General features: G+C 72.8%; 8 protein-coding genes across 8 annotated transcripts; 5 read left to right on the top strand and 3 right to left on the bottom strand.

Moving 5' to 3' along the window:
• Window positions 1-4916: 4916 nt before the first annotated feature.
• On the top strand, window positions 4917-5327 carry AURANDRAFT_25751 (hypothetical protein; the record flags this gene model as incomplete). The annotated part of the gene is made up of 1 exon (XM_009038490.1): window positions 4917-5327. The coding sequence occupies one exon, from the start codon at window positions 4917-4919 to the stop codon at window positions 5325-5327; it is 411 nt and encodes a 136-aa protein (XP_009036738.1).
• Window positions 5328-7863: 2536 nt separating this feature from the next.
• Window positions 7864-9289, top strand: AURANDRAFT_63917 (hypothetical protein; the record flags this gene model as incomplete). The annotated part of the gene is made up of 4 exons (XM_009038491.1): window positions 7864-7926; window positions 7965-8219; window positions 8328-8364; window positions 8391-9289. The coding sequence occupies 4 exons, from the start codon at window positions 7864-7866 to the stop codon at window positions 9287-9289; spliced, it is 1254 nt and encodes a 417-aa protein (XP_009036739.1).
• A 1084-nt stretch (window positions 9290-10373) lies between these two features.
• Window positions 10374-11216, top strand: AURANDRAFT_63916 (hypothetical protein; the record flags this gene model as incomplete). The annotated part of the gene is made up of 1 exon (XM_009038492.1): window positions 10374-11216. One exon carries the CDS (start codon window positions 10374-10376, stop codon window positions 11214-11216), a length of 843 nt encoding a protein of 280 aa, XP_009036740.1.
• Window positions 11217-13995: 2779 nt separating this feature from the next.
• On the bottom strand, window positions 13996-14736 carry AURANDRAFT_63915 (hypothetical protein; the record flags this gene model as incomplete). Its single annotated transcript, XM_009038319.1, has 1 exon — window positions 13996-14736. One exon carries the CDS (start codon window positions 14734-14736, stop codon window positions 13996-13998), a length of 741 nt encoding a protein of 246 aa, XP_009036567.1.
• A 127-nt stretch (window positions 14737-14863) lies between these two features.
• Window positions 14864-21290, bottom strand: AURANDRAFT_71563 (hypothetical protein; the record flags this gene model as incomplete). Its single annotated transcript, XM_009038318.1, has 8 exons — window positions 14864-18381; window positions 18651-18700; window positions 18732-18824; window positions 19024-19162; window positions 19307-19536; window positions 20081-20370; window positions 20418-20499; window positions 20779-21290. The coding sequence occupies 8 exons, from the start codon at window positions 21288-21290 to the stop codon at window positions 14864-14866; spliced, it is 4914 nt and encodes a 1637-aa protein (XP_009036566.1).
• Window positions 21291-21764: 474 nt separating this feature from the next.
• Window positions 21765-23150, top strand: AURANDRAFT_63913 (hypothetical protein; the record flags this gene model as incomplete). The annotated part of the gene is made up of 1 exon (XM_009038493.1): window positions 21765-23150. One exon carries the CDS (start codon window positions 21765-21767, stop codon window positions 23148-23150), a length of 1386 nt encoding a protein of 461 aa, XP_009036741.1.
• Window positions 23151-24281: 1131 nt separating this feature from the next.
• On the top strand, window positions 24282-25103 carry AURANDRAFT_63912 (hypothetical protein; the record flags this gene model as incomplete). The annotated part of the gene is made up of 1 exon (XM_009038494.1): window positions 24282-25103. One exon carries the CDS (start codon window positions 24282-24284, stop codon window positions 25101-25103), a length of 822 nt encoding a protein of 273 aa, XP_009036742.1.
• Window positions 25104-26025: 922 nt separating this feature from the next.
• On the bottom strand, window positions 26026-26637 carry AURANDRAFT_13994 (hypothetical protein; the record flags this gene model as incomplete). The annotated part of the gene is made up of 1 exon (XM_009038317.1): window positions 26026-26637. A coding segment is annotated over one exon (612 nt), but the record flags the coding sequence as incomplete, so codon positions are not given.
• Window positions 26638-27567: the final 930 nt, after the last annotated feature.

Genomic DNA, 27567 nt, shown 5'->3' with positions numbered 1-27567 from the left:
ATAGAGCACGCGCTCGTGGGTCTGCTTGGGGATGAAGAGGCCCGAGATCTTCGCGTCCGAGAAGTTGCGGCCCGTCACGACGTCCGCCTTCGGGTTGAAGAACAGGACGTTCGCCACGGGGTCGTAGGTCTCCCAGTGGACGAGGGCGCCGGGCCGGCCCTGGTCCGGCACCGTCGTCTTCCAGCCGTGCTTGATGGAGGTGACGTTGACCCAGACGTCGTCCGCGGCGACGGACCCGCCGCAGCGGCCGACGAGCTCCCGCTTCACGTCGCTCGCCTTGAGGTGCGCGAGCGCCGGCACGTAGACGTGGACGCCCCGTCGCTTCGCGATGCGGACCTTGGCGCGGTCGTCGCAGGCCGCGCCGCAGGCCGCGCAGAACTTGTCCGCGAAGCGCGTCTCGCGATTGCAGCCGCCGCAGAGCGGCAGCGTCGGCAGCTTCCTCGGCCCGGACACGAGCGTGTAGAAGTCGCGCCGCTTGAGGCGCGCGATGACGGCCCGCGCGTCCTCCAAACCGTCGTCCAAAAGCAGCGGGATGGCGTCCAAGATGCCGTCGGTCAGACACGCGAACGCGTCCGCGTCGGCCGCGGCCTCGCTCAGTTTCAAGGGCCGCCGGTCGCCGCCGGCGAGGCGCCAGGCGCTCCGGTCCGCGGCCATCAACGCGTCCGTGATCATGGCCTCGGCGACGTTGCCCACGCGGTGCTGGTAGACCTGGCGGTGGAGCCGCGCCCTTAGCGCGAAGATCTCGTTGATCTCGATCGCGACCTTCTCCTCGAAGGCGATCTGCCGCACGGTCTTCCCCTTGGGCGCGACGGCGCGGCAGGCCTGGATGAGGCGGTTCCAGTCGAAGGACTCGACGCCCCGAAGGCGCTCAGCCCGTCGCGGAGCAGGTAGTCGAGCTTGTCGACGTCCATGCCCGACCGGCTATTCGATACAATATCGAAGAGGAACCGCTTCGCTTCGGTCCGCCCCAGGTCGTCGGGCCAGGGCGCGGCGTCGGGCAGGCCCTCGATGAGCGCGCAGACGAACTCGAGGTGCGCCGCGGCGTCCGCCGCGGAGCAGCGGAAGTAGCGGTCCAGCGGAATCGCGTTTTTGCCCGCGCACCGCCGGATGAGCCGCGCGCTCATCTTCTCGTGGGTCCAGTCGTCGGAGCCCGTCGCCGCGTGCACGAAGGCCTCCCACATGTGGCTGTAGGGCCCGTGGCCGATGTCGTGGCACAGCGCCGCGAGCTGCACGCACAGACAGTCGGCGTCGTCGATGCCGAGCTCGGGCTGGAGCCGCCGGAGGTGGTCGACCATGGCCCGCGCCATGTGGGACGTGCCGATGCTGTGCTCCTTGCGCGAGTGCTTCGCCCCGGGGAAGACGTACTTGGACCCGCCGAGCTGGCCGATGGAGTCCAACCGCTGGAACTCGTCCGTGTCGAGGAACGCGACGAGCAGCCCGGGCACGGGCACGGCGCCGTAGACGCGGTCGTGGATCGTCTTCGCGTTCTTCAGGGCCTCTTCGCCCCCGCCGACGCCCGCGCCGCTGCTCCGCCGCCGCTTCTTCTCCCGCGCCGGCGTCACGTTGTCCGTCTGCGACAGGCACACGTCGTCGGGGCTCGGGCCCAGGGACGCGGGGGACGCGGCGTCGCCGTCGTCGTCCGACGAGTCGTCCTGCCAGGCCGACCCCTCGGACTGCGTCACGGCGCGCTTCTTGCCAGCGGCCGACGACATCTGTGTCTGGGCAGCAGCAGCCGCCGTTTGATCTGCCACAACTCTGCTCGCGAACTCGCCAACAAGAATGACTGCAACACTGGCCGTAATATCCGACTGGAATCCGGGCCTGAGGCGCGCCGCCGCCCGAACTCGCGCCCCCGCAAAGAGCCCCTCCATGACCCCGTGCGTGCGCCTCCCCTGCAAGACCCCGTGTGCCACCCCGTGCTAAAGATGCACCCCCGTACGAACGCAGATTACGTTAACGGTGCATTCCACAAACCTAGGCGTCCGCCGCGTCCGGCGCCGCGGAGCTCGGCGCGCCGCCGTACTTGCGCACGAGGGGGTAGTCCCCCGAGAAGGCGGCGGCCTTCTTCGTCACCTTGGGCATGAAGGTGCAGTGCGCGGCCTCCTCGTCGCGGAGCGCCTTCTCGCGGTCCTCGCGCTGCTTCGCGTACTTGGCCGCGTAGGTCAGCAGGTGCTCCTCGACCTTGGCCGGGTCGACGCGCTTCCGCGCCGGGTCGAGCTTCGCGCCCGCGCGCTTCGACAGCGCGGGCGCGAAGGTGAGCTCGTCGTCGTCGCCGGACGCCGCGGCCGCGAGGCGGCGGCTCACGGCGGCCGCGTCCGCGCGCGCGGGCCGCGCGAAGAGGCGGCTCGTCGGCCCGCCCCGGGGCACCGCCGCCTCCATGGCGAAGCAGAAGGCCTCGAAATCCAACGCCGCGCCCGCCGCGTCCTCCAGCACCTTCGCGGCCGTCGCGGCGAGTTCCGCGCCGCAGCACCGGAGCGACCGCGCGGACGCGCGCGCGGGGTCCAGCGTCTTCTCCAGCGCCGCGCCGTAGTCCGGCGTCGCCGCGACGTCCGCCGCGAGCTCGTCGGAGCCCCGCGTCTCGTCGTCGCCGCCGCCCGCGAAGTCGCGCGACCCCGCGCCGGACCCGGAATCTTCCGAGCTCGGCGGCTCCGCGAGCTCGGGGCCCCGGCTCGGCGACGCGCTCCGCGGCGCGCCGAGCTCGCGCCACATGTCGGCGTAGGCCGCGTAGCGCATGGACTCGAGCATGAGGCGCGACCGGTCGGACACGTGCGACCGCGACGCGTCCTCCTTCGCGGTCAGTAAAGCGGACCGGCCCAGGTCGTCGCGGCGGCGGGCGACGGACGTCTCGTCGCGGTGCAGGGACCCGTGGATGGAACCGCGCTCCGGTAGTGCGTCGGCCTGGCGGTGGTGGGGCGTGCCCAGCGGGCCCCGCGACGCGACCAACGGCTCGTAGAGGCGCTGGCCGGTTTTCGCGTCGCGCGGCGACGCGTCGTCCCGGGGCCGGTTCTTGGCGAGCTGGCTCGTCATCAACCGCGCGTCCAGGGCCCGCTGGGACGTCGCCGTCGCCGCGCGGTAGCGCGCGGTGCCGATGTCGGGCTTGAAGGGGTACTGGCCGGTCGCGTCGTCGCACCGCTCGATCTTCGCGGCCTTGAGGAAGGACTCGCGGTAGAGGCGCTCGTGGATCTCGTCGCCGGCCTTGACGGGGAGCGGCGCCGACGAGATCGCCGCCGCGTAGGCCGCCTCCGCGGCCGCGGCGGCGGTGGTGGACGCGTCGGCGGCGTCGCGCGCGTCGTCGCCGTCCAAAACTTGTAAGATCGCATCAACCACGGCCTTCTCGCGCACGATGGCCTTGGAGTGCTCGTCGATCTTGGGCTCGAAGGTGAGCTCCGCGTCGTCCTTGCGGTCACTCGGCGCGAGGCGGCACAGCGCGGGCTCGAACGCGTGGTGGTACAAGTCGTCCCAGACGTTCTCCGGCGCGTTCCGCGGCGAGAAGCTCCGCGACTGGGTCTTCGTCGACCCCCGGCGCCAGGCGTCGATGAGCCGGCGGCTCTTGGGCGCGCAGATCGTCGGCTTGCCCACGTCGGGCCGCGCCATGTCGCAGCGGACGACGTTCCGGGGGCCGCCGAAGCGGTTGCCGGACGTCTCGTCGGCCCAGGCCCAGGAGCTCGGGCAGGCGTCCTGGAGATTGACGCGGAAGCCGACGACGCGCTGGCAGGCGAGCGCCGCGGGCCCGTTCGCGTGGCCGCATTTCGGGCAGAGCCAGTCGCGCTCGGACTCCTTCGATTCCGCGCGGAGCTTCGACACGCGCGCGCGCGCGGCCACGAGCTCGTCGTGCTCGTCGTGGAGGCGCTCGTGGATGGACGCGCCCGCGCGGCCCCGGGGCTGCACGTGGCGCGCCAGGGCCTTGGACCTGCCCGTCATCCGGAACTTGCCGGACGCGAGCGTCGGGCCCGCCTTGCGCTTCGCGTCGCGCTCGCGCCACCGCACGGCGTCGCCCCGTTTCTTGGACCGGACGAGGTCCTGCGCGCCGCCCTCGTCGGCGGCGAAGCCCCGCCGCGCGCTCTCGTAGCGCGCCTCCGCGTCGGCCTCGTCGTCGTCGTCGTCCTCCTCCTCGTCGTCGTCCTCCTCGGCCGCGGGCTCCGGCGGCGGCGGCGGCGCCGCGGCCGCGTCGTCGTCGTCGCGCGTGCCCGCGCGCGACCGGATGGCCTTCTCGAAGGCCGTCGCCGGCGCCTGCGCCTCGACGGCGGACTCCTCGGCGCGCATGGACGCGCGCCGGCCCATGGGCGACGACACGGCCGCCTTGGCGACGTCCGCGTGCAACTTGCCTGCGAGACGATTCGGGATCGCGGGACCGCGCGGCGCCCCGGGGACGCGGCGCGCGTCACGCTGCCGCTCGTCCTCGGCGATGGACGCCTCGATCTGCGTCTTCAGCACGTCCTCGTAGGTGTCCGGCAGCCCGAAGCGCCCGAGGAACTCGCGCGCGAGGTGGCCGGGGTCGTCGCCGTCGCGCACCTCGATGTGCTCCGTGCGGTCGTCGGCGAAGACGATCTCGACGATCATGCGCGGCGGGCCCGACATGGTGCTCGCGGCTCCTGCGTCGACGGGTGCCGCGCGCTGTGCCGCGGGTGACAGCAGCCGAGCCGCAACGTTCAGGCCCGGAGCGTCGCAAACGGATTGCGATTTTTGCGGGTTGCTGTGGCAGACGGCGAGCGCTCGAGCCCCCCAGGTGAGCGTCGTCAAGGCCCTCCGCCCGCCCCGGCGTCGACGTCGACGCGCCTCCGCTCTTCGAGTACGCCGCGCCCGGAGTTCGCCTCGGCACCCCCCTCACCCCGGACGCCGCCCCCCGACCGCGCCCGCCCCCCCCGCCGCTCGGAACGTCGCCAAAGCGGCCAAGACCTCCACCGACGCCCTAGACCATGAACGCGCCGGACCGCATCGATTCCTACGTCCTCGCGGACGGCGAGAAGAAGATGGTCTACGCCAACGACGAGAAGATCCCGAACGCGGGGACGTTCACCATCGCGAAGGAGACGCACACCGTCGGCCACTTGCTCCAGATGCAGGTCCTGCGGAACAATCAGGTCAGGTACTGCGGCTACAAGATGCCCCACCCGCTCCAGAACTCCATGCTCGTCAAGGTCCAGACGACGACGTCCAAGGCGACGCCCGTCGCCGTCGTCGGCGCCGCGCTCGCGGAGCTCCAGAGCGAGTGCGAGGTGCTCGACCGGTCCTTCCGCGACGCCGTCTCCGAGAAGAAGGACGCGCTCGCGCGCGAGGAGCGCGAGCGCGCCGCGGCGCGGCGGGCCCAGGGGCCGGCGATGTACTAAAGGAACCGTAGGCCGTCGTCGTCCGTCACGCGGGGGGCGCCGCCGGCGGTTTCGCGCGGCGGCGGCGGGCCCGCGCGCGCGCGCGTCTCGCTCGCCTCGGCGCGGGCCTCGGCGCGGCGCTTGAAGCGCTCCGCCGTGAGGTGGGCCGCGCCCCTGCGCGGGACCGTCGCGGCCGGCGCCGCGACCGCCGCGGCGCGGTCCGCGAGCTCCCAGGGGTTGTCGCCGGGGCCGGCGTCGTCGCCGACCCAGACGTCGCCCGGCGGCGCGTTCGGGTCCCACGGCGGCGGGGGCGCCCCGGCCGCCGCGCGCGGGGGCTCGACCGGCGGCGGGTCGTCGCCGCCGTAGCCGTCGTCCACGTTCGCCGCCAGCAGCTCCGCCTTCGTCGGCGTCCTCCGCTCCACGCCGCTCCGTCGGACCCGCGGCGGCTCGGGGGGCTGAACCCGCGGCGGCTCGGGCGGCTCGCGCGCCGGCGCGTCGTCGCCGACCCACAGGTCGTCGGCCGCCGCCCGCGGCGGCGGCGGCTCGTCGGCGCGGCGCGGCCGCCCGCCGCCGAAGGCGCAGCAGGCGTCCGTCGCGCGCGCGCCGGACGAGTCGACCCAGTCGCGGTGCTCCGGCCGGAGGTCGCCGCAGGTCATGCCGAAGCCGTTGACCCAGGCGACGTCGACGCAGGCGCCGTCGTCGGGCTCGAGGGGCGGGTGCGCGACGTAGAGGGGCTCGCGGCCCGGAAAAAAATTGTCCGTCACGAAGGCCTGCTCCACAAAGGTCCGCATCTCGTAGTGCCAGCGGTCGTACTGGTGGACGACGGCGCTGCGCGTCCCGTCCCAGTTCGTCACGAAGCCCTGCACGGGGTGCCGCAGGCGCCACCGCCCGTCGAGCGAGCCCCGCCGCTCCTTGGGCACGTCGCCGCCGTTCAGCGCGCCGATCGTGTTCACGGCGCCGAAGCCCTGGGGCACGGACGTGACGTTGGGCACGAGGGCGCCGAGCCGCCCGGACAGGAACAGATAATTGTGGTAGCCCTGGTCGCTCTGGATGGCGTCGAAGGCCGACTCGTGGCACGCGAACTCGTCGAACGCGTCGAGCATGGCCGCGACGTAGCGGCGCGCGCCGTCGCGCGACCCCAGCGTCGACCCGGAGCAGTGCACGGGCGCGTCGAAGTGCTTTTTCACGAGGGGCGTCGGCCGGTCGAGGATGCCGCGCCACGCCGCGATGGACTCGCCGCGGGGCTTGTCGAAGCACGAGAGCCAGCCGCTGTTGAAGGGGCATCTTCCAATAGTCTTGAGCTCGCGGTGCTCCTGAAAAACATAAAGATCCAAGGGCCGCCGGCGCTTCAAGCCCTCGAAGGGGTCCGCCTGGAAGAAGGTGTCGCGCGTGTCGACGAGGAGCGCGTAGCTCCTCTCGTCGTAGTAGCGGAGCCACGTCGCGTACATCTCGTAGCGCGCGAGGGCCAGGGGCCGCGGCCGCCGCGGGTCGCCCGCGGCGTACCAGTCCAGGAGCACGCAGCCGCCGGGCGTGCCCAGGAGCCGCCTTCCCATCCGCATCGACGCGCACGAGAACCTGAAGCCGTAGGCGAGGACGCGCTGGGACCGGAGGTAGGCCTCGACGCCCGGCCGCATCTTCGCCGCCTCGCTCGTCGCGAGCACGACGTCGCCGGCGAAGCCCGCCTTGCGCAGGCTGCCGACGAAGACCCGGTAGGCCTCCGCGCCGTAGCCGAACGCGAGGCCCATGACCGCGTCGTTCGCCGGCGCGTGCGCGAGGCCCCAGAGCGGCTTCGTCGTCCTCGCGAGGGGCTTCCGGGGCAGCACGGGGGCGACGGAGGGCGACGCCGCGGGCTCGTCCGCGAGCGCGCAGCAGCCGCCGCGCGCCGCGGACCCGACGGCGCACGGGCGGCCCAGGCCCGCGAGCCAGGTCGCCGTGTCGCAGCGCCGCGCCGCCCGGGCGGTTGTGGCGTCCTTCGGCGCCTCCGCGGCGGCCTCGTCGGCGGCGCGGGCCGCGACCGTCGCGCCGCGCTCCCGCTCCGCGGCGGCGGACGACGCCGCCTTCCGGACGGTGTCGTCCGCGTCCGCGCTCGCGAACGTGGCCGCCGGCGCCGCGATGTCCTGGGCCTTGGCGAGGCTCGGCGCCAGGCGCGCGTAGGTCGCGGCCATGGACGCGACGCCGAGCACGGCGACGGCCACGAGGCGCGCCGGCCGCGCGCCGCGCGTCATCGGCGTCTTGCGCGGCGACGCCGGCGGGCTGCGCGGCGACGCCGGCGGGCTGCGCGGCGACCCAGGCGCAGTCATCTTAGGGCGCGATCATGCCCATGGGCGGGGCTGCATCGATGCCCATCGCAGCCCCAGGATGGCAGCATCGAGGGGTAAAGGAGCCGACGATGCCGGACGAGCCCTCGAGCAGGGCAAATCCGGCTGCGCCTGCGCAGCGCGCGCGGCAGTCGACGGGCACGCAGCATACGACGCTCGCAGCAGTCGACGAGCAGTCGACGGCGCGTATAATAGTTATATCGCAGCAGTCGACGAGCAGAAGACAGTGGTATCAAGGCATGGACGGACGATACCACTGCCCCGTGAAGGACGCGCAGCGCCTGGGCCTCGACGACCCGCGCGTCTCCAAGGACGCGCTGCGAAAGGCCTCCTGCGCGAGGCGAAGAAGGCGCACCCGGACGCGGGCGGCTCCGCGGCGTCGTTCCGCGGCGTCGCGGACGCGCACGAGCGCCTGCTGGCGTTCCGGAGCGAGCGCGCGGCCGGCGCGCTCCGCGAGCGGCGGTTCCAGAGCAAGTACCACGCCAAGTCGGACTTCGCGGACCGCATCACGCACGTCCTCAGCCGGCCGCTCGGCAACCTCGTCAGCACGCAGACGAAGCTCCGGTTCCGCCTCGGCGCGTTCGCCGTCCTCATGGTCGGGTTCGTCGCGGACGCGCTCGGCGACGGCGACGGCGAGCGCCGACGGCGACGGGGACGCGGAGCGGCGCCGCCGGCGAGCACGTTTCGGTAGCGTAAATTTTAGGCCTACGTTTCCTTCAAGATGCGGCTCATCCCGAAACGTTCTCGTGGATCGCTCATTGGGCAGCCACCGACGGCGCCGCCATGGAGAAGCAGATCGACGAGATCGCGAATCCGCTCCTGCAGTCGCCGCTGCAGCAGGCCGTGGACCGCGGCGCTGCTCCGAACGTCGTCGCCGAGCGCTACGACGCGAGCCTCATCCCCCAGGGCCAGCCGCTCTTGAGCAAGGCCCTCGGCTGCCTGTGCCTGCCGTGCACGTGCCTCGGGTCCTGGGTGCTCGTGAACCCCAAGGAGGAGCTCGTGAGCATCCACTTCGGCGAGTTCTCGGGCGTCGTCAACGAGCCGGGGCTGCACTACGTCAACATGTGGGGCCGCGAGCTCCGCAAAATCTCAACGGCGCAGCAGAACCTCGAGGTGCCCGGCGAGAAGGTGCTCGACGCCATGGGCTGCCCCCTCGTCGCGTCGGCCGTCGTCACGTTCCGGTTCTCGGCGCCGGCGAACACGCTCCTCAACACGGCGAACCCCTACGGGTACGTCGCGACGCAGGCCAAGGCGACGCTGAAGCAGGTCTGCGCGCGCTACCCCTACGACTCGCACACGCTCGACGGCAGCTCGAGCGGGCCGTCGCTCCGCGGCGAGTGCGCCGCCGTCGAGGCCGAGATGGTCGCCGCGCTCCAGGACCGCGTCCGCTGCGCGGGCGCGACGGTGCTCACGATGACGCTGTCGGAGCTCAACTACGCGCCGGAGATCGCCGGCGCCATGCTCAAGCGCCAGGAGGCCATCGCCATGCTCGGCGCGCGGCAGACCGTCGTCGACGGCGCCTACAAGATCGCCCAGAAGACCATCGCGCGCGCCGAGGCCGACGGCGTCGCGTTCATGGAGGGCCAGAAGGCGAGCCTCGTGTCGAACCTCGTCATCACCGCCGCCTCGGAGGTCCGCGTCCAGCCGACGCTCCCGCTGGCCTAATAAATAGAGCTGGAACTGCTCGTTTACGGCAAGGTGTGTCAATCATGATGCCACAAGCCCGGCAATGATGGCTTCCTCCTTTAGCGCGGCAGCATGAAGCGCCTCCTGGCCGTCGCGGCCTGCGCGCGAACCGTCGGCGCCTACGGGGAGGGCCACGCGTCCGTCGCGCCGTCGGCCGTCGTCGCACCGGACGCCCTCGCCTTCGCGGGCTGGTCCGCCGCGGGCTTCGTCGAGGAATGCGGGACCAGCACGGCGTCGAGCCCGCCGTCCGCGGCTCGCGCGACACGGCCGTGCTCCGCGGCTTCGCGGCCGCGTTCCGGCGGTCGCCCGGCGAGACGTACCGGGAGCGGTGCCTCCCGCCGTCGATCTGGTAATTTTTACTTCTTCTTCCCCTTCTTGCCCTTGACCGCGGGGAGGTGGAGGTTCGAGAAGGAGCCGCTCCCGCGGAACCGGCCCGGCGGCTTCAGCGTGCCCGTGGCCGCGTCGAGGGCGAAGGGCGTCCCGAGGTATTTCCGCACACTCTTGACGGCGTGCTTGGCGAGGTCGACGATCTGCGCGTTCGGCGGCGAGAAGTCGAGCGCGCCTAGGACGTGGGAGCGTCACAAAGGTGTCTCCTCTAAATGAGGTCGTCGCGGCCCCAAAAAGGCTCGGACGTGACCTATGGATTCTCATCATCGACGCCGCATCTCGCCCAGCGACGCGCCCGTCTCGACCAGCCGGACCGTGAGCGCGGAGGCGTCCGCGAGGTCCGCGATGGACGTCGAGCCGTTGCCGACGACGGAGATCTCGCCCAGGACGAACTCGGAGAGCATGAGGGACCGCAGCCGCCGGTAGCAGCCGCCCATGCCCATCTGGTTCATGCTCAGGCCCCGGTAGGAGTAGGCGATGAGGATGGTCGCGCGCCGCGGCGTCGGGGGCGGCGGCGGCGGCTTCTTCGTCTTCGACTTCTTCGGGGGCATGGCTCAGGCCGGCGCCGGCGACGCGGCGCGCCGCGGGCCGCGGCGGGCGGCCCGAAGATGCGGCGCTGCGCGCGACGACGGGCGGCGCCGTGAACCTTCGGTGGCGTTGGAGCGGCACCTCAACGATGGCGCGCTTCGCCGCACTCTGCCTCGGCGTCGCGGCGGCCCAGCGCTGCGCGCCGCGGGCCGTGCTGCGGCTCGACGTCGGCGGCGAGCTCGCGCTCCCGCTGGGCCCGGACGCCGCCGGCGACGGCGCCCTCGTCGTCGACGTCGTCGAGGCGCACGGCCTCGCGGCCGGCGGCGGCTGCGGCGACGCGGCCTGCGTCGCCGGCGTGCTCCTCGACGGCGTGCGGCGCCTCCGCGAGTCGTTGGCGGCGCTCGACGCCGCCGACGCGCCCGTGCTCGCGCTCGACGCGTCCTCGGAACCCGGCGCGCGCGGCGCGACGCGCGTCGCGGCGACGGCGGCCGTCGACGGCCGCTACGCGGCGGGCCTCGCGGGCATCGGCGCGTCGGTCTGCGTCGGCGCCGACGACCCGCGCGACGGCTTCGCCGGCGCCGCGACCTGCCGCGCCGTCGCCGAGCAGGTCGCCTTCGACGCGACGTTCGACCGCGCGAGTCCCGGCGTGCACACGCTCTACGCGTGGATCGCGGCGCCGGACCTCGACGCGGCCGAGCCCTGCGCGGCAACGCTGCGACGCGCGCGGGCCGAGGCCTTCTGGTACGCGACGGACCCGGCGACGGGCGCCTACTGGCCCGGGGCGCGAGTCTACGAGAGCTTCCGGACGGCGATCGGCTACCCGGCGCGCGTCGCCGTCGGCCGGGGCACCTACGGCGCCGAGGCGCTGGAGATCTTCGCCTACGGCGGGCCCGAGGCGCTGGCCGTGGGCAACTTCACGAGCGTCGGGCCCAACGCGCGCGTCTCTGTGTGGAATTCAACCACTGGTTTGGGTGGTCCTGACCAAACTTGAGAATTCTCTAGCTCGGTCAAATCGAAGTCGATTCGGCTGATTTTTGGACGAATCGATTGCTCTCGTCGAGTTCTCGAGGCACAGCCGAAGAGATCGCGTCGAAACTGTCGCATACGCTCACATTGAAGTCGGGTTGAAGATTTGGTTTCCACACAGGCGCGTCTACCTCGGCGGCGAGCACCAGTGGTCGTGGAAGACGACGTTCCCCTTCCCGGCGTTCTCGCCCGCCGCCGCGGCCCTCGTGCCCCGGGCCCACGCGACGTCCAAGGGCGGCGTGACCATCGGGTCCGACGTCTTCATCGGCGCCGCGGCGACGATCCTGAGCGGCGTGACCGTCGGCGACGGCGCGGTCGTCGGCGCGGCCGCCGTCGTCGCGAAGGACGTCCGCCCCTACGCCGTCGTCGTCGGCAACCCGGCGCGGGAGATCAAGCGGCGCTTCGACGACGCCACGGTCGACGCCCTGCTCGCCGAGCGGTGGTGGACCTGGGACGACGCGACGGTCGCGGCGCGCATGGCGTCGCTCCTCGCGCCGCCGGAGGTGAGGGGAAACGTTGGCTCGCTTCCGAGTTAACCTTGACGCATTACTCAAAAACGACGGGGCAGCTCTCTCTCTGAGCAAGCAAACTCCCGCCGCCGTCCTTCGGCGCGCCCCCCCCGGGAGCCATGGGCCAGTGCGGCACGTCGAAGTCGCTGGCCAAGGACGCGCAGGTCAAGCCCGGTGCGACGCCCGTGAAGCGGGGCGGCACCCCGCGCCTCGGGGACGCCGAGGAGTCGAAGGACGCCCCCGAGGCGTCGGCGCCCGCGGAGCCCGCGGCGCCCGCGCCCGCGCCCGCGGACCCCGCGTTTACGCCGCCGCCGCCCCTCGACGAGGCGCCGGCGCTGCCCGCGCCCGGGAAGCCGCGGCCGGGCAGCGCGGCGACGGAGGAGGCGCCGAGCTCCGCGCGGCGCCACGACGACGAGGTGCCGAGCGCGATCGCGGGCCGGAGCGGCAGCGGGCGGAGCCAGGAATCGGCGAGCGGCATCATCGTGGAATCCCTCGAGGCCACCGGCGAGTGGGACGCGCCGTCCAAGCCCGCCGCGGCCGGCGGCGAGTCCGACGACGACGAGTCCGACGACGACGACGACGACGCGCTCTGCGGCCGGAGCCGCGCGGAGCCGGACCCGGCGCCCGCGGGGTCGGCGATGATGAAGCTGGGCATCGGCGGCGCGGCGCAGCGCAGCAAGTGCCCGCCGCTGCACTGCACGTCGTGCAACTTTGGCGTCGTCCGCTTCTCGGGCCACCGGTGGCACCGGCGCGCGGACTACATGCACTTCCGCAACTTCGCGGGCCACTCCTACGACCTCGCGAAGCTCCGCACGAAGCTCGCGCCCGACGCGGCCTTCGCCGCCTACTGCTGCCAGTGCGCGTGGCAGTCCGTCGACGAGTGGAAGCCCCTCGACCAGTGGGGCACGGACCCGGGCGGCGACGGCGGCGCGGCGAACGGCGAGGTGCGCTGGAAGAAGGCCGCGCCGACGAAGGCCGCGGGCTTCGGCCGCTAGTCCCGAACGCGCGCCGCCTCCCGATAATTATCGCCGCGGTCTTACTCCGGCGCCGCGTCGAGGACGGAGAGCATGAAGTCGACCTCGCCGGCGAAGACGCGCGCCGTGCACGCCTTCGCGTCGCCGGCCTTCGCTCTCGCGCGGAGGCCGTCGCTGCGGCAGCCCGCGAGCGCGCGCCGCTTCTTCGACGGCTCCGACTCCGGGCCCTCGCGCGACGCGGTGTTGCCCGCGCCGCGCGCGGCCATGAGGATCTCGTCCGGCGACATGGACGACGCCTTGGCCGCGCGGCCGGACCACGCGTCCTGCCACGACTCGCCGCCGGCGCCCTCGTCGTACTCGCCGTCCGCGTTCAGCACGGGCCCGCCGCGGAGGCCCGCCGCGGCCTTGAACTCCTGCACGGCGTCGGGCTTGTCCGCGCGCGCGACCGCCGGCGCGAGCAGCGCGGCGCCGGCGCCGATCATCGACCGCCGCCGCGCCACGGGCCGCAGCGCCGATGTCGTGGCGAGGAGGAGGAGGGTTGTACAGCGCAACATGTGAGCAACAGTCAACTTGCCTTTTGCACCGAGCACTTCACGATGGATGCGTCGATCGCACCACGATCAGCACATCGGATGCGCCGAGCAGCTCGCAGGCGTCGACGACGAGCGTGGCGGCTTCAATATGAGCGTCTCGGACCAGACCGTCAAGCAAATCAGGCTTGCTGTTCAAGTTACCAGAGTGTCGCAGCGGGCAGCCTCGGATCCATCGACATGGGAAGCCCGCTTCCGCGCGTCGCCGCGGTCGCGCTGCTGGCGCTGTCGCTCCACTCGGCCGACGGCAAGAAGAAGCGGCGCAAGAAGGCGGCGCCCGTCGTCGAGTGCGGCGGCGAGGAGCCGACGACCGACGGCTTCGAGGTCCGGGTCCTCGAGAGCGTCGACGCCGACGTCTGCGACCGCCGGTCCCGCGTCGGCGACACGCTGACGGTCAAGTTCGCGAGCCGCTACTTCGACACCTGCGAGACCTTCGCGGAGAACAAGGGCGAGGAGTTCGTGCTCGGCGACGACAGGGTCCTCACGGGATGGAACTGGGGCCTCCAGGGCATGTGCGAGGGCGAAAAGCGGGCGCTCTACCTCACGTCCCACGCGCTCCTCACGCCCGACTCGGCGACGCGGCGGGCGAGCGCGAGCGCCGACGTCAGAACCAAAAGCCGCGCGGTCGTCATGGACGTCGAGCTCCAGGAGATCGCCGGGCGCCGCTTCCGCTAGGTTAGATTCGCGCGCGCCGCGGCGAGGCTCGGGCAGGCCGTCGGGTTGAGGCGCGCGAAGAGGGCGTCGACGTCGCCCGGCTCGTCGACGTCGGGCCACGGGGGCCCGGCGCGCGCCGCGAGCGGCACGCCGCGCGCCTCGAGCGCCGCGCGCTGCGAGGCCGCCGTGCGGTCCGTGCTCCACTCGACGCCGTCGAAGACGTCGCCCGGCGCGCCGGGCGGCAGCGCCAGGAGCACGTAGCCGCCGTCCGAGGCGTCGTGGACGACGGCCGCGCCGCGCCGCGCGGCCGTCGCGGCGCCCGCGACGACGTCCAGCGGCAGGTCCGGCGCGTCCATGCCGACGATGACGACGGCGCCGGGCGTCGTGGCCCGGACGCGCTCGTACTCGGCCCGCAGCGCCGCGCCGAGGTCCGAGCTCGCGAGGTCCCGCGGCGCCATCGGCGAGAGCTCGAAGCGCCCGGCGACGGCCGCGCGCGCCGCGAGCCGCTCGAGCCGGTCCGCGCCGTCCGCCGGCGCGAAGCAGGCCACGCGCCGCGCGTCGTCGAGGAGCGGCGACGACCCGAGGCGCCGCAGCGTGTCCTCGGCGAGGGCCTGCGCGATGGCGTAAGCACCCTCGGCGCCGAAGCGCGGGATCAGCCGCGTCTTCGTCTTGTGGAGCGTCGGCACCTTGAGGAAGACGACGACGGCGTCCGTGCTCTCGAGCGGCAGCGGCATGCAGGCGCAGGCGAGACCGGCCATCTCTCCGCTTCAGAGAGTCGGCGCCGCAGAGCTTGTGTCAATTATTTAGCGAGCTTCAATGTTGAGCTCAACGAATGGTACCTCGAAGAGTCCCTGAACCTGGGGGACCTGACATGCGCTCCGTGCCTTACGCCGCCGCCTTCTTCCGGCGGCGGAACTGCTTCCAGCGGGGCACGCGCGGCGCGGCGCCGGCCGCGGGCGCCTTGCGCTTCGCCTTGGGCTTGATCGCCGCGGCGGCCGCGGCGACGGCCGCGGCGGCCTCGGTCTCCCAGCCGGGCGCCGGCGTCGTCGCCCGGAAGAGGACGCGCGACACGACGGCCCGCGCGGCGACGACGGCGGGGTCGTCGTCGACGGGCGCGTCGTCGTCGTCGCCGTCGTCGCCGTCGTCGTCGAGGAGCCGCGCGAGCGCGCGCGCCTCGGCGTCGTCGGCGGGCGGCGCGCGGCGGCGGCGCCAGCCGTCCGCCGGCGGCGCGCGGCCGCCGTAGGGGAGCGTCGCCGCGCCGTCGTCGTCGGAGTCGCCGGCGCCGCCGTGCGCCGCGCCGTCGGCGTCGGCGTCGCCGCCGTTCGTCGCGTCCGCGAGCGCGCGCCGCGCGTCCGGCGCGTCCACCGCGGTCCTCCAGGCCGGCGCGAAGAGCCCCCGCGCGAGGGCGGCGGCGTCGCGCGGCGGCGCGCCGTGGCCGCCGACGCCCGCGGCGCGCCAGAGCGCCTGCTTCTCCGCCTGGCGCGCGAGCACCGTCTCCTCGAGCGTGCCCGCCGCGGCGAGGCGGAGCACGCGCGTGCGCCGGCCCTGGCCCGGGCGCCAGACGCGCGCGCAGGTCTGGTCGTCGACGGCCGGGTTCCAGTCCGGCTCGAGGAGGATGAGGACGCACGCGCCGGGCAGGTTCAGGCCCGCGCCGCCCGCGCGGCTGCTGAGGAGCAGCACGGCCGGCGGCGGCGGCTCGCCGCGGCCCGCCGCGGCCTCGGCGGCGCCCGCGGCGAAGGCGCCCACGGCGCGCGCGCGCGCGTCCGCGGACGTCGACCCGTCGACGCGGCAGTGCGACAGGCCGAGGTCCCGCAGGAGCCGCGCGACGAGGCGCAGCGCGGACACGTAGCCGCTCGCGACGACGACGCGCTCGCCGCGCGCCGCGAGCGCCGGCAGCGCGGCGCGGAGGAACGCGACCTTGGCGCCGGCGTCGTACTCGCGCGCCCGGGGCTCGTCGTCGCGCGCGGGCAGCAGCGCGGCCGCGGCCTCGACGATGGACGGCTCGAGCGCGTCGCCCGCGGCCTCGCCCCGGTCCCAGAGCGCCGGGTGGCAGCAGAGGAGCCGCAGCGCGCCCGCGGCGCCGAGCGCGTCCGTGCCGCGGCGGTTCGACGACGCCGCGCGCCTCGCGGCCTTGGTCTCGAGGAACGCGTCGTAGAGCCGCCGCTGCGTCGCCGACAGGTCGACAAACACAATACGGTCCTCGAGGGGCGGCAGGCTCCGCGCGAGGGCCTCGCGCGCGTCGCGCCGCAAAACCGCGGGCGCGACGAAGCGCCGGAGCGCCGCGCCGTCGGCCTCCGTCGCGCCCTCCTTCGCCGCGCCGCGCCAGAGCGTCGCGTCGCCCGCGTCGCCCGCCGCGAGCGCGACGAGCGCGCGGAGCTCGCCGAGATCGTTCTGGGCCGGCGTGCCCGTGAGCAACAATCGCGCGCAGGCCCGCGGCAGGTGCTCGTCGAGCGCCCGGTAGGACGCGGTCTTCGGGTTCTTGTAGGCGTGCGCCTCGTCGACGACGACGACGTCCAAGACGGGCAGCAGCGCCGCCGCGTGGCCGCGCGCGGCGTCGTGGGAGCAGAGGAGCACGTGCGCCGCGGGGCACTCGAGGAACTCGCGGAGCTGGCGCTTGACCGCGCCGGGGTACTCGTACTCGGACTGGCGGAGCACGACGGGCCGCATGCACTTGGGCATGAGCTTGGCGATCTCCTTCTTCCACCCGTCGAGCACGGACGCGGGGCAGAGCACGGCGGCCTTGCGCGCGCCGCCCTGCTGGAGCAGGCCGTGGACCGCGGACAGCGCCATCGCCGTCTTGCCGAGGCCCATGCCGTCCGCCAAAATCGCGCCGCGGATCGGCGGCGGGCCGCCGCCGGCGCCGGCGCCGCGCGCGCGTTCCAGGAGGAACGCGACGCCCGCGCGCTGGTGGTCCCGGAGCCGGTCCGAGACCGCCGGGTCGAGGACGACGCCGCCGCCGGCGACGGCGCCGGGCCGCGACGCCCAGGCGGCGACGGCCGCCGGCGCCGGCGCGGCGAGGGGCGCCTTGCCGTCGTAGTAGCCCCGCTTCCGCGGCCGCGGCGGCGCCGCGGCGCCGGCCGCCGCCGGCGCGGCCGCGGCGGCCGCGGCGGCGGCGCCGCCGAGGTCCTCCGCGCGGAACGTCTCCCAGCCGCGCACGAGGCCGTAGCCCGACGCGACCTTGAAGTGCTCGCTCCGGCCGCGCGCCGACGCGTGCTTCTCGACGCCGCCGACGCGGAGGCAGCAGAGGCCGCCGCCGAGGTCGACGACGACGACGGCCTCCGCGGCGGCGATCGCGCCCGCCGTCGCCGCGAGCCGCGCGCCGGCCTTGCGCAGGCCCGACACGAGGCCGCTCACGGCGTCGACGCCGTAGGCGCCCGCCGCCGCGACGTCCGCCGTCGTCGCGACGAAGCCGTCCTCGGCCTCGAAGAGGTAGCGCCGCTCGCCCTGGTACGTCGCGTGCGTCGCGAAGCGCACGCGCCGGCTCGCGAGCGCGCCCGCGGCCGCGGCGCCGCGCTCGCGGTCGAGCGACGCCTCCGCGGCGGCCACGGCCGCCTCGGTCTGGGTGTCGAGCGGCGAGTCCGTGAGGTCGACCACCGCGTCGCGCTCGCGGTCGAGCGACGCCTCCGCGGCGGCCACGGCCGCCTCGGTCTGGGTGTCGAGCGGCGAGTCCGTGAGCGCGAACGCGTCGCGCTCGGCGGCGTCCCGCGTCGCCGGCGCGGCGCCGCGGCCCCCGAACTCGCGCTCGAAGTCGTCGTCGTCGTCGTCATCCTCGTCGTCGTAGTCGTCGTCGTCGTCGTCGTCCGCGTCGTCGGAGCCGGACGACGCGCGCTCCTCGTCCTCGTCCGCCGGCGCGACGTCCTCCATCTCTTCCTCGTCCGCCGGCGCGGCGTCCTCCATCTCGAGGTCCGCCGGCGCGGCGTCCTCCATCTCGAGGTCCGCCGGCGCGGCGTCCTCCGCCTCCGCCTCGGCCGCGTCGACGTCCTCCATCTCGTCCGCCGCGTCGACGTCCTCCGCGTCGGCGGGCGCGTCGTCGTCCGCGGGCGGCGAGAGGTCGGCGAACTTGCCCAGCGCCGACCGGAACGTCGCGTCGGACCCCGCGTCCCGGCCGGCGGGCTCGACGGCCTCCGGCGTCGGCGGCCGCGCGCGCTCTGCGGCCGCGCGCGGCGCGTCGATCGCGGACGGCGCGGCGTCCCGGGGCCCCGAGCCCAGGAAGTCGCCGAGCTGGCGCAGCTGGCGCGATTGCGAGGCGACGGGCGCCGCCGCCGCCGCGCGCGCGCGCCGCAACGAGGGCAACTGCGCGGAGCAGAGGACGCAGCGGCCGTTCGGCGCATCGGTGTTGACGAACGTGCAGCGCGGGCAGGCGCGGCCGGCCATCGCCGCGTCTCGCACGAAGACGCCGTCAGCTGTGGGCGCGCGCTTGCGCATCGCACGACACCGCGGCGCGCGTCGTCGGTGCGCGCGCTGCGGCGCGCGGGGCCTTCCCGTTGCTCGAGCGCTCGGCGGATCGGTCCTCGTAACCGACCTTCTAACCTCGACACCGTCCGTACTCGTCCCGTCGCGGCCCAAACGCCACGCGGCATGCAGTAGGATTACGAGGGTGGTCGTGTGTGTTGGGGGCTATGTGCGCGTGGAGACGGCGCGTGGCACCCGCCGCGCGGCGACGTCCATCCACCGCGCCCCCCCGCGCGGCCCGCGGCCGGCGCGCGGCCGCGGCGCGCGCGCCTAGGCGTCGATGGCCGCGTGCTTGAGGGACTTCATGATGGGGCTGCCGTTGTAGGAGACGAAGACGACGCCGGCCTCGAGGCACGTGACCTCGTGGGGCTGGCCGCGGGGGACGGCCCACCACCTGTGTGGAAATCAACCGCTGATTTGGGACGTCCCGACCAAACTTTGAAATTCTCTAGCTCGGTCAAATCGAAGTCGATTTAGCTGATTTTTGGACGAATCGATTGCTCTCGACGCACGGCCGAAGAGGCTGGTCCGAACCGTTCGATTACGCGCACATTGAAGTCGGGTTGAGATTTGATTTCCACACGGCCCACCACGAGCCCGCGACGAGCGTGTCCGCGACCTTGGGGTGGCCGGGCACGGGGTTCACGGGGCCCGCCTCGACCTTGAACTTGCCCGAGAGCACGACCCACTCGAGGTCCGCCTTGAAGTTGACGTGCAGCGGCTCGACGACGCCTGCGGGTTCGTCGACGGGTCCCGGCCTCGAGTTCGAGACGGACGTCGTCGCGGCTCGCGTGTTCGGACGAATCGACGCCTCTCTCGGCGCGGTGCACCATGCGCGCGACGACGCGTTGAAAAAATCCGCGCTGTTCTGGAGACCGGCGGAGTAGCGGGCGTAGTAGCGGTGCTTCTCGTCGGCCGCGCCCTCGTCCGCGCGGACGACGGGCGAGATGTCGACGCCGCGGAAGGCGCAGTGGTCGGCCCAGGCCGCGCCGGAGCCGAGGCGGTCGCGGCCGCAGTGCGCGACGACCGCCGCGTCGAGCGCCTTGTGCGGAAACGGCGGCGCGGCCGTCGACATCTCCGCGAGGACGGCGCCCTCGTCGACGTGCCTGTTCGCCGGAGGGGGGTCTGGGGGGCGTTCGCGCGCAGGGGGGGGTTGGTGTTCGCGCTCGCGCCGGCGGCGCGCAGGTGCGAGTAGGAGTTGTCCATGGTCTTGTTGTCGAGGTGGGCGTAGCGCTTGCGGTCGTAGGAGTCGTCCATGGTCGTGGGTCTGGCGGGGGGCATGGCGACGGCGAACGCGGCGGACGCGTCGGCGGAGGCGGTGACGGGGTCGGGAGGCGTCGCGCGGCGCGCGGCGAGGTGAGTTGCAGATTGTGCGAGAGCACCTCTTGTCGAAATTCTGACAGGACGATCACAAAACGAGCCGCAGGCGTCCACACGAGGACTTACACGCCGTTCCATCGCATCCGCGATTGCACTCATCCGCGTCAATGATCTCTAGCGTGGGGCTCGGCGCGGGAGGTGCCTCACGGCCAACCGCCCCGATGCCTAGGCCGCGACCGCGCGCGGGTCCGCCGCGCGTTCGCTCTCGGCCGCGTTCGCTCTCCGCCGCGCGCGACGCCGCCCCCCCCTCCCTAGGCGTGCTTGACGTACATGGCGCCGACGTCGTCGATGGCGTGGTCGAGCGCGTCGCAGTGCGCGACGTCGACGGTCTGCTTCGCCTTCATGGCTGCTTGGAGGAGCGCGTGGTGCGCGATCACCGCCTCCGCGTAGTCCGCCCGCGACGCGAAGGCCGGCGCCTTGACGCGCTGCGCGAGCATGTACTCGGCCGTCGTCTTGATGATCTTGTTAGCGTGGTCCTCCTTGGTCATCACCCAGCGCGTGCACTGGTTCACGTCCTGCGGGACGCGGCTGCCGGCGAGCGCGGTGATCTGGACCATGGCCTGCAGGCGGGACGACGGTTTCGTGGGGCGACAGATCGACGTCGCACCTTCTTGATCGTCGCCGCGTCCTGCTTCAGTTCGCTCACGACGCGCGGGTCGTCGAAGATGCCGCAGGGCACCATGCAGTGGCTCTGGGACACCGTCGTCTTGGCGAGGAGGCAGGCGCCGCCGGCGACGCCCGCCGCCGCCGCGGCGCGAAGGAGGCCAGCCATGTGTGCAAGACGAGCAGCGAACCAAGCAGCGCGGATGGCTGCTTTGTGAGAGGCAGTGGCTGCTTTGTGAGAGCCTCTCGAGCAAGAGGCAACCAAAACGCCTCCCTCAAGATGCCCCGACGTTGAAGCGGCGCAAGATTCCTATCGCGCGCCGGGGCGGGCCACGCGCGCGGCCCTGCGGCTCTGCGCCTCTCACCAGGGGAGGCTCATGTTGGCCTCGCCCGTGTGGGACCAGGGCGCGACGGTCTTCCGCGGGTGCTTCGTCCCCGGGTAGTTCGGGAGGAGCTCCCAGGACGCCTTGGGGCAGTGGATGCCGCCGGAGCCGACCTTGAAACAGAACTTCTGGCCCCACTTGCCGCAGACGCCGCAGCGGCCCGTGCCGCAGCCGTTGGTGCAGACGCCGAACTTCCAGGTGCACTTGCCGTCCGGGCAGTCCTCCGGGGGCTTCGGCTCGTACTTCTCCGCGGCCATGGGGATCTTCGGCTGCTTCGGGTAGAGGATGGGGTCGACGCAGCCCTTCGTCGCCCGCAGCACGCCGACGTTGGCCTCGACGGTGCGCGGCGAAATCGGCGCCGGCGCCGGCGCCGCCGGGGCAGCCTCCGCCGCCGGGGCCGCGGCCTCCTCCGCGGGCGTCGGCGGCGGCGGCGGCGCCGCGGGCGCCTCGGCCGCGGGCGCGGGGGCCTTGGCGTGGTGCTTCTTCTTCCCCATCGTCGGCGCGGCGGCCGAGGGGCTGCCAACACCCAAACCCAGAAGGTCCTCAGTCGATCGGCGTCGGCGCGAGGCGGCACCGCGGAGTTAACGTTAGCTCGGCCTTGACGGTGCCGCTCCAGAATTAAGGAAGCCGCGACGATGCGGCCGTCGTCGTCCGGGGGCGACCTGTCGCGCATGACCTTCCGGAGCGAGAAGCAGGTGTCGCTCGTCTTCGTCTACCTGACGGTCTTCGTGGACATCATGGGCGAGAGTTTGGTGCTGCCCATCCTCGGCCAGTTCGCCGTCTATTTCGGGCAGCCCGTGGCGCTCGCGGGGCTGCTCTTCAGCTCCACGGCGCTGGCGATGACGTGCAGCAATGTATGGCTGCCCGTCTTCGCCGACCGGCACGGCCGGCGCGCCGCCTTCCTCGTGTCGCTCGTCGGGTCCGCGGTCGGCTACGCGGGGCAGGCGCGCGCGCGGACGTTCGCCGAGATGCTCTTCTTCCGCGGCATCCAGGGCCTCTTCGGCGGCGTGCCCCCCGTGGCCCTCGCCTGGGTCACGGACGTCTTCCCGCCCAACGAGCGGCCGAGGTACCTCGCGGGCGTCCAGGCCACCATCGCGTCCGCGTTCGTCGCGGGAGCCGTGCTGGGCGGCACGCTGTCGTCCTTCGGCCTCCGGGCGCCCATGTGCTTCGCCTGCGCCGTGTCGCTGCTGGGGCTCGCCACGGCCCACCACTACCTCAAGGACCCCGCGGACCTCGTCTTCGAGGACGAGCAGAAGTTCCTCGACGGCAAGGCGCGCGAGGACGAGCGGGCGCGGACGCGGTCCGACGACGCGGCCGACGCCGCCACGGAGGCGACGCCCCTCGGCGGCGGCGCGCAGGCGGACGCGAGCCCCTGGCGGCGGCCGCGGTGCCTCGCGTGCGGCTTGCTGTCGTTCAGCTGCAACGTGGCCTACGGCGGCGCGTCCGTGCTGCTGCCCCTCTTCGTGCTCACGTCCTACGGCGACCTGCCCCGGGAGGCCGCGGGCCAGGTCAGCGGGTTGCTCTTCGGCGCGCTGGGCCTGGCGCAGGCGGCGGTCATGGCCGGCGGCTTCGCGCCCGTCTCCGCCCGTCTGGGGCTCATGCCGACGTGCGCCATCGCCGCGCTGGCGCTGGGCGCGGGTGTCGGCGGCATCCCGCTCGTCGGCAACCGCTGCGCGTCGCCCTGGGCGCTGCTGGCGCCCCTGGCGCTCGTCGCGCTGGGCAACGGCCTCAGCCGCCCGGCGTACGTGACGTACCTCTCGAAGATCGCCTCCAAAAAATACGTCTCCCAGACGATGGCCATCGTCGACGTCACGCTCAACGCGGCCATGGTCTGCGGGCCCCAGCTCACGGTCGTCTTCGAGAAAGACGGCGCGGGCCCCGCGTTCCTCGTCGCCGCCGCCGCGGCCGCGTGCGAGCTCGGCGTCGCGGTCGCCGTCGCGAAAGCGGACGCGGCCGGCGGCGCGTCCCGGGCGTCGCTCCTCGCGGCGTCCGGCGGCGGGCGCCGCGAGCGGGCGGCGGACCCGCCGCCGCGGCCGCGGGACGTCTTTCTGGCGGAGACGGCGAAGCACCTCGAGGCCGTGCTGCTGGGCCGCAACTACGAGGTCGACACGTACCGGGCCCAGGTCTGCGTCCGCGAGATCCTCGACGGCGCCTTCCCCTACCTCGCGCCGGGCGGCACGGAGTCCCCGGCCCACATGCGCGACGTCGGCCGCCTCATGGCGTCCCTCGGCCATGACGACTGGGCCAAGGACGTCCAGGACAAGTTCCAGTTCGAGCCCATGCGCCGCCGGCCCAAGACGCGCTTCTCCCACGACATCCAAGGCCGCGAGAGCAGCCGCGGCGCGCTGTGCTAAACTCGCTTTATGAGTAGTGGCCACGGAGGGCGCCCATGACCGCGCCGGCGTCGTCGTCCCACGGCCTCGCGCCCTGCATGAGCAGCTCGTCGCAGTCGGCCGCGCTGTGGCCGTAGCCGCCGCCGTACGACCCGTACTCGCGGCGGCGCTTCTTGTCGCGCGGGCGAGGCGTCTCGGACCAGGCAGGCAGCGCGCGATTGTCGCGGCGGCGCACGAAATAGCGCCCCTCTTCTTTCTTCAGTTCCAACTTGGCCGACGTTTTGATCGCGTAGACGAGGTCCTCTTCCTCCGCGTACAAGTCCACGATGCGCAGTGCGCTCTCGATGGCGTCGATTGAGATCCACCCGCCCTCGCTCGACGAAATCTTGTCGCGGCAGAACGCGTCGTGCTTCAAGTTCGCGTCGCTGAGGTAGTACTCGATTTGCTTGCGGAGCTTGTCCGGGAGAAACACCTGGCACCGGTACTCCTCCTCGCAGTGCGCTTCCACGTCTTCCCATTCAGCTTGCTCGGCGAGCGCGGAACTCTCGCCGTTGCAGTCCTTGCACCACGCGCGGTTGTCGTAGATGAAGACATCTTCGTTCCGATAGCGGACGTTGCACGTTTCGCACACTTTGGAGCAGCGATTGCAATAGGCGATCTCGTCATCAGCGTCGAACGCCAATAGCATGTAGAACTCGCCGCATCCTTCACACGGCTCGCAGCAGGAATCACACGCCAGATCGCCGTCCTGCTCCGGACACGGTTTCATCTTCGCCGCCAGGCGCTGATCGTAACAAATGGAGCAATCAGCGACAATTTTTCCCATCGCTTCCTCCCACTTCTTCTCTTCCTCCCAGGTTGCCTCAGGGTCGAATTCGTCGGGATCCTTGAGCCCCAGCTCGAGCATGTGGCGCTTCTGGCGCTCGACTTCTCGTTCTTCGTCTGGTGGCATTGATGAAGGTGGAGGCCCAGACGGACTCCGCCGGCCTCGATAAGGGCCGGAAGTCCACTTGGGTGGTTGGGGACGCTTTGACTTCATTTTGAGACCTTCATTTAAAGCTGGAACCATAAAGAACGAGCTCTCCATGCTGCCCAGCGCGAGTTTGAATGATTATTGAGGTCGATGTGCCCCTTCAACATCGTCGCCGGCTTATGGGGGCCAAAAATATGCGCGCAGCAGCAGCACTACTGCTGCTGCTGCACGCCGCCTTTGCCGCGCGCCAAGACAACGACACGAAAACGTACGAGTACAACATCGTCGTCGTCGGCGACATCCACGACGACGTCGACGCCTTGTACCGGCTGCGCGACCATCTCCAGCGCCACAGCCGCCGCTACGACATGCTCCTCTGCACGGGCGACCTGACGTCCATGGCCCACGAGGCGACGAGCAAGGGCACGGCGGGCGCCGGCGACGTGCCGCGGTCCAACGCCTACATGCGGCGCGCGGCCGCCGTCGCCGAGGCCTTGGCGGCGATGGCGCCCCTGGCGTACTTCGTGCCCGGCGCGCTGGACCCGCTGCCGCTCTACGACGCGCCCGCGTCGGCCGCGCCGGCGAACCAGGCGCGCAACGCCCACGAGCAGGTCGAGGAGGTGACGCGGGGGCTGTGGGTCGCGGGCCTCGGAGGCGCGCCGGCGCCCTTCGAATACAAGGGCGACGGGTCCAAGAGTACGAAGAAGCGCGCGCGCGTCGCCAACGAGACGAAGAGCTGGCTCAACGGCTTCCCCTACGACGACGCCGAGTTCAAGAAGCGCCAGCAGTCGCTGCGGAAGGCCATCTCCAACATCCCCGCCGGAGACGCGGTCCTCCTCCTCACGCACGCGGGCCCCGACGGCGCGGGCACGTCCCTCCTCGCGGGCGCCGACCCCGACAGCATCGACGACCCCAAGGGCATCCGGAAGCAGCCGCTCCACGCGGGGAGCGCGGCGCTCCACGACCTGCTCGCGGCGCCCTGTGTGCAAATCAACCAGTGAGCTGGGACGTCGGGGCCAAACTTCAGAATTCTCTAGCTCGGTCAAATCGAAGTGGATTCGGCTGATTTTTGGACGATTCGATTGCTCTCAGCGAGTTCTCGAAGCACGGCGGAAGTGCTCGTGTCAAAACATTCGAGTACGCGCACATTGAAGTCGGGTTGAAGATTTGATTTGCACACAGGCGGCGCCCGCGAGCCAGCGCACCGTGTTGCTCAGCGCGCACGGCCGCGCGCACGCCGCGGGCGGCGTCGCGCGCTTTGGGCGAACGACGGTCGTGAACCCGGGGTCCCTGCGCTACACGCGCCAGTACGGGACCGTGACGCTGATGGAGACGCGGACGTACCGGCCGCGGCGCGCGTCCAGCTGGCGCGTCGTCCGCGCGGCCATCCACGACGCCGACGACCGGTCGCTGGACGCCGCGACGGCGGCGCCCGCGCTCTCGCCGGGCCGCGCGTTGGTCGCCGGCCTCGCGCTCCTCGTCTTCGGCGCCGTCGCCGCGCGGCTCTGCGTTTCGCGGGCGGACGCGCCGCGGAGCCGGTCCTGGCGGCGGCGCTTGTACGCGGCCGAGTTCGACGCCGCCGACGACGGCGACCCCTTAGCCGCGAGTTAGGAGCTAGGCGGCCTCCGCGCGCGCGGGCTCGTCGAAGTCGACGCCGTCGAGGAGCGCCGCGACGCGCTTCTCCGCCTCGTCGTCGGCCTCCTGGGACCAGGCGTCGTCGCGCGCGTAGAAGCCCGGCTGGAGCGCCGGCGGCGCGCCGAGGCCCCTGACCGTGCACGCGAGCTGGTTCCAGCCGCCCATGAGCCGCTTCTGGAGCTCCGTCTCGAGGAGCAGCATGCGCCGATCGGCCGACGCGTCCGTCGGCGCGTCGTAGGCGGCGTGCCAGAGCCGCTTCGCCGCCGCGGCGGCGTCGGGCGAGCCCGCGGCGATCTGCTTCGCCGTGGCCAGCGCGCTCGCGAGGTGCTCGCCGTCCGGGACGACGCGCGTGACCAGACCGAGCGCCTTCGCCTCCTCCGCGCGGAAGATGCGGCCCGTCGTCGTGAGCTCGATGGCGACGTCGCGGGGCACGAGCTCGCGGAGCGCGAGCGTCGCGCCCATGTCCGGGATGAGGCCCCACTTGGCCTCCATGACACTGAACTTCGTCTCCGCCGCGGCGACGCGGACGTCCGCGCCCAGCGCGATCTGGAAGCCGCCGCCGATGCAGACGCCGTGGACGGCGGCGATGACGGGGCAGGGCACGGTGCGCCAGAGGTAGGACACCTCCTGCGCGAGGTTCGCGACGGCGCCGTCCTTTCGCTCGAGTAATTCGGCCGTATTCGCGGACGCGTCCAGGGGGCTCATGACGGACTTGACGTCGAGCCCCGCGCAGAACGCGCGGCCCTCGCCGTGGACGACGACGCAGCGCACGTCCGCGTTCTCGCGGAGCGCCAGCGCGGCGTCGCGCACGGCGCGGAACATGTCCATGTCGAGGGCGTTCATCTTCTTCGGGCGCGCCAGCGTCACGACGGCCACGTGGTCCGTGATTTCCGTCGTCACGCGCGTCGAGAGCGGGCGCGCGGCGGGACCGAACATGTTGCTGAACATCCTGCGTCTCAGCATATTCTGTGGCAGACTGCTGCTCCCCGACGGCAGGGGCCCGTCGACCGGCGCTCGCCGATTCGTGCCACAAGCCTCGCCTCCGCCGCCGTCGTCGCCGCCCGCCGCCACCGCCAAAATGCACACGCCTACCGGTTCCCCCGGCGCCCAGGCCTCCGGCTCGAACCTCCAGCGGACGACGCCGCGGGGCAACTCGGGCGACACGCCCTCGGCGAAGCGCAACAAGCCCCGCACTCCGGAGCAGCGAGCGGCACCCCATCATGGTGATGTGCCCGAGAATGTCCTCGACGAACTCTGCGACGGCGCTATTCGGGAGCTGGACCACTTCGAACTCGGCCTGCCGGCCGGCGACGAGCAGATCGCGAAGCTCCTGGACGACAAGCGCGCGGAGCTCCGCCGGCTCATCCGCACGTACCCGGACGTGCGCCGCATCGTCGAGACCGCGGCCCGCGCGGGCAAGGAGCGCGTCATCCTGGTCGAGCCGCGCGTACCCGTGTCGGGACACGACGGGTCTACGCCTTCGGAATCGCGCGAATCGTCCGAAAACGAGTGGGCGCGGGGGGGTGATTTTTTTCGCGCACGCGGCCGTGAACGCGACTCCCGCAGGTCCGGCATCGACGTCGAGCGGGTTTCATTCACCCCCATCTCGGCCTACGTGTTTTACTTTGTAATAAATTCTACCTCTAGACTACAGCTCGCCATCGCCGAGTCGGAAAGCAAGCTAGAGAAGCACAGCATGGAGGTGCACCTGGAGAACCGCATCGCGTTGGGCCTCTTCGGCGAGCGCGACGGCGAGGTGACCTACGCCTCCTACGCCGGGATGACGCCCTCGTCGGGGTCGAAGGCGCGCGGCGACGCCCACCGGCGCGG

The sequence above is a fragment of the Aureococcus anophagefferens genome (assembly GCF_000186865.1).
Source record: "Aureococcus anophagefferens unplaced genomic scaffold AURANscaffold_8, whole genome shotgun sequence".
Taxonomy (NCBI): Eukaryota; class Pelagophyceae; order Pelagomonadales; family Pelagomonadaceae; genus Aureococcus; species Aureococcus anophagefferens.
Note: the sequence above shows the minus strand (reverse complement) of the source record. Positions and strands in the feature narration are given on the sequence as shown.